Source organism: Artemia franciscana, chromosome 6 (genome assembly GCF_032884065.1).
Source record: "Artemia franciscana chromosome 6, ASM3288406v1, whole genome shotgun sequence".
Lineage (NCBI taxonomy): Eukaryota > Metazoa > Arthropoda > Branchiopoda > Anostraca > Artemiidae > Artemia > Artemia franciscana.
In genome coordinates this window covers 6,901,129-6,910,851 of record NC_088868.1, presented here as the reverse complement: position 1 = coordinate 6,910,851, position 9,723 = coordinate 6,901,129, and the positions used below count along the sequence as shown (strand labels likewise).

The following is a 9,723-nucleotide window of genomic DNA, read 5'->3' as shown; positions in this document are numbered from 1 at the left end:
ACCGGGACTCTCAAAGAGAAATTACAGACTGGGACGCCGTGACACAAATGACGACCGGGACACAGGGAATATAAATGACGACCGGGACACAGGGAAACAACTACAACGGGGATGCTGGGGGGCACAGGGGGATACATAAATGACGACGGGACACAGGAAATGTCCGATTAGCAATCACCATCAACAAAGCTCAAGCACAATCATTAGAATAATGACGGTATAGATCAGAATACGGATTGTTTTTCCCATGGACAATTATATATTGCATGTTCAGAGTCAGTAAACCTGACAATCTATTTATACGCACAAACAATGGGACAGAGAAGAATGTTTTATATTCGCAAGTTTTACGTAGTTAAAAACATATATATATTCACATCTATATTCACAGGTGGGACACAGGGACACAACTACAATGGCACGTAACTAATATGGCACGTAACGACTTACGTGCGTGGGGAGGCTTGTGGGGGGTGCGAAGTGCTCCCACCAACTAGGTGTTGGGGTGACGTGAAGCGCCACCCCAACAGCTAGTAATCTATCAAGGAGGCACACTCGTGCCTCTATAAAGAGGCGACACACGACAATGTTAAGCGATCTTCGGTTCCAGTGGTCACAGAGGGATGGGGAGGGATGCATTTCGAGCTCCAACTAAGAAACCTGCAAAATTTCATCCCTTTCCAACTTTTCCTTCATGGGGAAAATCTGCCGAAAGTTTCGACCCGTCAACCCCAGCCCCCCTTTAACGTTGTCCGATCGGGCTGAGATTCACAAGTTAAGGTCCCCTAGGGCCCAGGAGCTTATCCGCGAAATTTCAGCTCGATCCGATAACTCCTTCCCTGTTTTCCAGAAACCACGCATAGCCACTTAAATTCATTTTCTTTTTTTTCCTAGACGCCTACAGGTCACATTCGACATCGGATCTGGGTGTACGAAGACTCATTCGATGTGGAATTCTCCGAGTAAGTGCCCTTGAAAGTTTCGTAGGAAAATCTTAACCCCCCGAAAGTTTCGACCCTTTTGTACAGGTTTTTTGTTGTGGGGGGACTTCATTGTTACTAATTACTAGTTTCGGCGCAATGGTTCTCCTGTCCTTTTGTGTTTAACATTTTTCGAAGTTATTCCATTATTCATTCATTTCAATTTTTTGTTAATTAAAAGAGGGCCTTTCCGAAGCCAAGAGCTGGGGGTTAGCAAAAAAACAAAAAACCTGTACAAAAGAGTCTTTAAAAGCGGGGGATTTGGGGGCGGCAGCCCCCCAACTGCCTCTTCTAATTCCTGTACGTTTTAAGGTTCGACTTTGGGACGCAGCCTCTTTAACTCTTTAAGAAACGAAGTTTTTTTCATATTATAAAACTAAGGAATAAAGATGTTTGAAGATTCAGAGATCCAACTTTAGGTATAGCATTATTTTAACTTTTTTTTATCTGGATTCGGGAGTAATTCCCAATAACAGGCATAGAATGATAATTGGTTCAGAAAAATTGAGCAAGGTGTGACCTCCTCTAATTGTTTTGTATCTAACATAAGATTACCAATAATGGAAAGAAAGGCATGGATTTGACTAGACTTATAGCTTTGTTGACTATAGTTATAGTCTTGTGGTCTTATCCACAATGGTCGAATTGTCTAATGGATTAATGCATAAATTAAGACAAGACGAAATCTACCCTCTGAAATTTGTGCATAATCTTCCTAAGGTGTAAAATCTTAAGACCCTTATTACACGATTTAAGATGGGCCTTAATCTTCCCTTCAAACTTTAAAGCTATAGAAAAAAATAAAAAAAGAGTATAATGTTTAAAAAAAACACTTCAATGACAAATATCAATATCGCTTGAAAAAATAATATTCTATGCACAGTTCATTTACAAATCTTGAATATAGCTGTGTGATACAACCTGAAAGAAAAAAGACGATAAATATGGTTATAAGTGATATTAGAGAACGGTTAAAAAAATAGAATCCAAAAAGAAGAAAAATTCTGAAACCTTAGTACTTTTGAGAAATTTGAATAATTTAGTCAGACTCAATTTCGAATTAAAGATCCAAGGTAATTATCTAAGGGAAATCCAAAGTTAAAATAAATGTAGTTTTTTTTTTTTACCAAATTACTGTTTCTATTACCTATTATATATTAAATTATTATAAATTATTATTACTAAATTAGTATTATTATTTTTTACCAAAAAAAAACGCTTGTTCGGGCATTTAGGCTATCGGCTACCGCGATTCAAAAGACCTTGTATGATACAGTTTGGCAAATAGGCTTATATAATTCGCCCTATTGAAAAAATACCCAAGAAAGACTCTAAAACGGTTCTTTTTTTCTTTTAACTGTTTATAAAATTGTACTTATCTTAATTTTAACGCTTAATAAAACTCATCTTTTAAAATATAAATCCTTTCTAATAACAACTGAAAGCCCAAAAACGCATTTATTAGCGTATTTAAATATCTTGTAAAATTTACAGTGTTTCAGATTTTTGTATTCATTTTTAGTACTTTTTTTTTCATACCCTTTGAATATGTGGCTATTTTCAAAACCCCATGTTATCAGCCATATACATGGCTCAACGGTGTTTACAATATAAAATTAAAACACCGACAACCGACATACAGTTCCGATATATTTTTTCACTCAAGTGTCCGAGTGTGCCAAAGAGTTTGTGGTAACAAATTAAAAGTAAGTAGCGATTCGGCTCAATAGTAAAAGAAACTCTAAAATCAACAGATGTTAGATCAATAGATTCTAAAATCAAAGATTTTAATATCCAAATACATACAATATACCCATAAATAGAAATATCCAAAAGATATATCTCAAATATATCAAGTTTAGTGTTACCCATCAAAAGTTACGAGCTTGACAAAATTTGCCTGATTTTTGAAACATGGGAGAAACATCCCCTAAAATTCAAGGAATCTTGATGAAAATCACGTCATCAAATTCAGCGTGCCAGAGAACGCTAGTGTATAAGTTTCAAGCCCCTATCTACAAAAAATATGGAAATCCCACGGCAATTTTTTCCCAAAAATTATTTGATCAAAATTCTGAGATAGCCATTTTGTTCAGTATGGTTAAAAGATTAAACAACAGTGTCTTTAGATGTAAAATAACCCCCCCCCCTCCCCACAGTCCGTGGGGAGAGGCGCGTAAGTTATGAAATTCGCCCATTGTTTACGTATAGTATTTATTATTGGAAAGTATATGGATATTTTTTTGGAGGGGGGGGGAAGGTGCTTAGGGTTTATATCTATAAAACTAATTTTCTTTGGGGAGATAAATTTCTGGGGGGCGAATATTCCAGGGGAAATGTTACACTGGGGAGATTTGACAGAATTACTATACGATATTCTTTTTAATTGTCTTACATTCTCTTTGCCAAATATTTTATGTGGAGATGTGCAAAAGGAATTATCTAGTGGCTTTTTCCGCGTGTTTTGAATTCCAGGAATAACTTCCAAGGAAGGGGACATTTCTGGAATGACTGAGAAACCGATTAGAGATAAAAGTCTTGGAGATATTTTTGCTAAGGATATGCGAAGGAGAATTTTTCAGGCTGATTCTTTAGCAAGCAATTTTACAGGGAGGGGAGATTCTCAACGAGGATGGAACTATCTGGAGGGAATTTGACGGGGGGGGGGGCACTTTAAGTTGGATGAAATTTCCACGGAGGAGTTTTCCTTGAGAGAGGGGGAATATTTCATAGAGGGTGAAACAGATTTACCGGCAAAATTTGACAAACGAACAGAAATTATTCCATATATGATGGGTTGCCTCCTCCTCAATACCTTGCTCTATACGCTAAAGTTTGCCTGTTTCTCCTATTTTTTTAAGAGCGTCTACTGAAACACGGGGACCATTTAATTAGAATAGGGATTAATTTTTTAAAGTTCTAACAGTTCTAGTGTAAAGAGTAATGTATTGAGGAGGGGCAACCCTTTATATGTGGAATAAATCTGCCAAAATTGATTTTTCATTTGTAACTCTCAAATTTAATTTTTCATGTACGGTGAGCCAAATTCGAGCCTGCATTAGTTGAAAAACGTTCAGAAATTAAATTAAAAAAAGTTTTTTTATAGAAAATAAGGAGCGACATTAAAATTAAAAATGAGCAAAAATTATCCTGTATATGAAAGGGGCTGTCCTCTCCTCAACGCCTCGCTGTTTACGCTAAAGTTTTTATTGCATTGAAAAGTAGAGTTGTGACAAAGAGTAAAATAAATATCCCAAGTAAAATACACTCATCCCCCACGAAAAATTTCCCTGGATATTTCCATCCTCGCTGAAAATTCCCCAGAAATTTCTTGTGGGTGATTCCGCCTGAAAAATTCTCCTTGGCACAGTTTTATTTAAAAACGATTTTAATTTCTGATCGTTTTTCAAGTCATGCCAAAAATCACACCTTCCCTATAAATTTTTCAAATTTACCCTGCAAATCCAAAACAAAGAAGACAAAAAACATATATTTGTAGCTAGCGTTTAAAACTATAAGCTATTATATGGCGTAGGAAATATGTGATGTAATATATGACGCAGCAAAAGTCAAAATACTAAGAGCTTAATCACATTCTAAAAAAAAAAAAAAAAATGAAACCACGAATAATAATTGAGCAACACTGGAATTTCAAATTATTTTTGGGCAACTGTCACAGGTTTTCTAACATAAGAAAAATTATTTTGTTAAATTTCCGTAGTATTATCATCGAAAGAGCAATACAAATTTTGCAAAATGAATCGCTATTTAATCGAAACTAGTTTCAGAACAAAATACAGATATTTAGAATATTTAGATAGGAATATTTATTTCTAATATTAATATCTAATGTTAGATATGAATATTTATTTCTATATGAATATTTAGAGTACACTTTGAGTACAAAATATTTGAGTATACCATTTTTTTCAAATGAAAAAAAGTAGACATAAATTAAGGCAATGGTGTGAAATAAATAATGACGAAGACGACACTGCCTTTCCATAATACAAATACAGAAGAGAGAATAATGAGGACTTTTTTTCTCTTTTATTTTTCTCTGTCTTTGGAAAAAAGCCCTCGTTATAGTCTCTTCTGTATTTGTATAAAGGTGCGTAGTGTCAGTAAGATTTCTACAAAACTGAAGGGTGTGACGAAAAGCTTACCTCAAATACATGATTTTGAGGTAGGCTACCTGATAATCACGGTCAATCCCACTTTTACGATTTTACAATTTTTATATTTTTTTTATTTTTTACTAAATTGAGCAATCATGACGAAATTAAAAAAATACACTTTTAGACCGGTTGCACTGTGATTAATTTTTCATATTTTACTGATTTCGAAATTTTATATTCTAATTATCTGCCATAGACTTTCAGATGTGCAAATTGCCAGTAAAAAACTTTTTTTCATATTTTATGTCATATGATCATATTTAAGAGCACCTATTAAAAAGCAATTCTCTATTTATGCAATACAGATAGCCATGCAGAAAAGACAAATGACAAAAAGAAGATAATCAAATATAATAATAGATAATAAAAGATAAAAAATATAATAAAATATAAGATAAAAATATAAATAAAAGATAAATAAATAACAAATATAAATATAAATAGATAACAGATACCATAGGTATTATGTGGTAGGCACACCACTTGACTGGGTAGAGAATTTTAAGTACCGAAACCCTATAGGCAAGTGTGTATTCTCCTGATGAGCCCTTGTGTTGGGTTATTATCTCTGAATTATTTGTCTTTACTGTTTTTATTGTTTGGTAAATGACGACTTATACTTATTGACGACATGACTCCCTGTCCATGGATTATTCTTTATGGTCGATTGTGTATGGCTATGCTGTTTGACCTGTGTGATTGTATAGATGAGTAGAGTTAAGGCCTCATTCAAGTGCTGGTCTATATTAATCACTAATTTAGGAAAACAGTCTTCCTTTTCTCCTTCTGTCTTCCTTTGTTTTTTCTTTTTAATGTGTTTGTGCTGTTGCATTGGTGATTTCTCTTTTTGTTATATAGACAAATATAAAGAAAAAACAAATATGAATAAAAGATAAAAAATCAAATAACCGAGAAAACTAGGGTAATATCAGCCAGTGGGCAGTAAAAAAGCAAAAAGTACAAGAGTAGATATTTCTTTAAGGATATTTCGTGAAAACTCTCAAAGCACTGCCATCTGCTCTGTTTGGGTTAGCTTCAAAACGTTTGTTTTTCATTTTTTTTTTTTTTAGCACTGAGGACAGCTTGGCGAAAATCTTTGCTAAAATATCTGCTTTTGTTGTTTTCACTTCTTTTCTTAGCTATTTAATTGTATTTATTTTTTCTTGTTTGTCATGTGTAATATATAGCCCATGTGGTCTTAGAGTGTATGTATGAAAAGACAAAAAGCGGGTTCCAAAATATCATCTTAACTGACAATACTGATGTAAACTTTAACCTTGAAAATAACGAGTAAATAAGCAATTATTATTGATGTTATTGCTGAATATGTAGAAATCCCTGAATAATCTATCACCTCTTAGTGCAAATTTTTGCTAGTATGGCGATTAAATAAAAAAATCAATTAAAAACTTACGGTTAAGGTATCATGGACATTGAAATGAAATTTGATTTTTTTTTTTTTTTTTTTTTTAGTTAGTCAAGTTGAGCCTTATACATGCATATATATCTTAAAAAATCCTTAAAATTGAAAATTCAAGTTTTAATGAAACCTACTTCCATATGCAAATATGCCGTTTTAAGTAGTAGATGAAGAAATAAGAAATGAGCATAGGCGAAAAATTAGCAGCTTTTGGCAAGAAAAATCAATCTAAAAACAGATGGCACAAAAATCTTACGAAGGTTCAGCTTTCCTTAGAAGTCAGAGTTGTCTTTAAGAACCAACAGGCTGCTAATAGCCGAATTCTTACAAATAAAAGCGTGTAATTAGTTTAGTTAGTTTTTTTTATTAGTTTTATTAGTTATTAGTTAAACTAATATTTTTTATTAGTTTTATTAGTTTATTAGTTAAATTTTTGAACATGCATATATATCTTAAAAAAAATCTTAAAATTGAAAATTCAAGTTTTAATAAAAACAACTTCCATGTGCAAATATGCCATTTTAAGTAGTAGATGGCGATACATAAGAAATGAACATAGGCAAAAATTAGCAGCTTTTAACAAGAAAAATCAATCTAAAAACAGATGGCACCAAAAAGCTTACGAAGGTGCAGCTCTCCTTAAAAGTCACAGTTATTTTTAAGAATCAACAGGCTGCTAATAGTCGAATTCTTACAAAAAAAGCGTGTAATTAGTTTAGCTTATTCATCTTCACAGTTCAGTGTGGCAACCGCTGACAATGATTTACTTCTGCCCTAAAAGCTACGTAATATTGAAACAACTCAAAAAAATTGAAAACTCGTGGATTTCAGGTTTGAATAGACCTAAGATGGGGCCGTCAGGGAAAAAAAGTCTTATTTAATTTTATATATATAAATATATGTTATATATTAATTTTAAACGTTATATTTGAATGGTACACTAAAAATATATTTAATCTGAAAATGAAAAATATTATCAACTAGGATGGGATTGAAGGCATCAATTGTTCAAAGACAAATTCAATTTTTAAAAAAAGGATCGTTCAAATTGTTGAAATTTTTAAATGTTCAAATTTTTCTAATTTTCCAAGTTGTTGAAGAAAGATTGTTTATAAATATGTAAATCGCAGGAGACCTAAGTGCCAATAACTATCTTGTATAATATTGAAATCGCAGGAGACCTAATTGCCAAGAACTATCTTGTATAATATTGAAATCGCAGGAGACCTAAGTGCCAATAACTATCTTGTATAATATTGAAATTGCAGGAGAACTAAGTGTAAAACTATCTTTTATATTACTGAAATCACAGGAGACCTAAGTGCCAATAACTATCTTGTATAATATTGAAATCGCAGGAGACCTAAGTGTAAATAACTATCTTTTATAATATTGAAATCACAGTAGACCTAAGTGCCAATAACTATCTTATATGTTGAAATCGCAGGAGACCTAAGTGTAAATAACTATCTTTTATAATATTGAAATCGCAGGAGACCTAAGTGCCAATAACTATCTTGTATAATATTGAAATCGCAGGAGACCTAAGTGCCAATAACTATCTTGTATAATATTGAAATCGCAGGAGACCTAAGTGTAAATAACTATCTTTTATAATATTGAAATCACAGTAGACCTAAGTGCCAATAACTATCTTATATGTTGAAATCGCAGGAGACCTAAGTGTAAATAACTATCTTCTATAATATTGAAATCGCAGGAGACCTAAGTGCCAATAACTATCTTGCACAATATTAAAATTGCAGGAGACCTAAGTGCTAATAACTATCTTTTATAATATTAAAATCACAAGAGACCTAAGTGCCAATAATTATCTTGTATAAAATTGAAATCGCAGGAGACCTAAGTGTAAATAACTATCTTTTATAATATTGAAATCGCACGAGACCTAAGCGCCAATAACTATCTTGTATAATATTGAAATCGCACGAGACCTAAGTGCCAATAACTATCTTGTATAATATTGAAATCACAGGAAACCTAAGTGTAAACAACTATCTTGCATAATATTGAAATCACAGGAAACCTAAGTGCAAATAACTGTTTGTCCTGCCAATAACTATCTTGTAGAAAAAAAGAGTTCTTAAGCTTACAGAAAGTAAAAGACAAGAACTTTAACAATTTATACAATTCAATTTTAATTAATATTTAAATAATTTTCTTATTTAAAGAAATGACGATAAATTATTCTTAATAAAATTTAACGTTCTTCTTCTTAATAATAAAAATAAAAAAACATGGATTAAAAATGGGTCTTGAAAAATTTAAATAATAATTAAAATCAGGATAAAACAGACTTACCTCAAGAGCTCTTCACGTGTTTCCATTTTGCCAATTTCATTGCTAAAAAAAAAATATCATTTTCAAATAGGAACATAGCGTAGATCGGCTGTAGTAATCCAAAAAACGTTATAACACGAATTTATGAATTTCAAATTTCTTTGAAAATTTGACCTGTTAAATTTTAGAAGAAAAGAAAAACTGAAAATGTGTTTCCATTTTATTTATTGTAATTACAGACAAGTTTTTGCTGTAAAGGAGATGTCTTAAGTCAGCTGCGGCACAAGAGAAACTTGGTGTCAAAAGCTTCCAACGATTATCAGTTTTACCAAAAATTACCAGTATTACCAACAATTACCAATTACCAATTGTTTCGATATATGACAGAAATTAATATCCTAAATTTACTAGTTAAATAAAATAGCTTATTTTACCCCAAATACTTCTTATTTTTTGCAAAAAGATGTACGAGGTCTGTATGTAACGATTGAATTATTCTTTTTTATTTCCTATCAACAAAACACATTTTATTGTCAATAAAAACAGCGACTCAATGGTAGTATAGTCGCTTCAGTGTTTTCACTGAAGCAACTAATATAGTTAGTAAAGTATTTCTAGTACATTGCTTCTATCACTTTTGCATGTAATTAATTTGTATCAATATTTTGCTGAATCTACCCGTTTCGAATTTATATTACTAAGTTAGCTAGATTAAACTTTAAACTTGGACTGTTAATTTAATTTTCTGCAATGATCAATAGACACGCAACCCTTTTGTGTCAGGGGTGGTGGCACCACACTTATAAGTGACATTTTTAAACTGCAAATATTTGTGACAATTAAT

At 32.2% G+C, this 9,723-nt stretch overlaps 1 protein-coding gene across 4 annotated transcripts in view; it reads right to left on the bottom strand.

Moving 5' to 3' along the window:
- Positions 1 to 9,723, bottom strand: part of LOC136027970 (protein NDRG3-like) — a 123,118-nt gene that overhangs the window by 403 nt on the left and 112,992 nt on the right. For 3 of the 4 annotated variants that reach the window (XM_065705462.1, XM_065705460.1, XM_065705463.1), the window contains one exon: positions 8,901 to 8,942. In XM_065705462.1, coding sequence (XP_065561534.1) covers positions 8,902 to 8,942 — 41 coding nt within the window. In that variant the 3' untranslated portion in view covers position 8,901. Of the gene's footprint in view, positions 1 to 1,778; positions 1,902 to 8,900; positions 8,943 to 9,723 lie in introns of those variants that run through there. The other variant, XM_065705461.1, reaches the window with a different exon arrangement.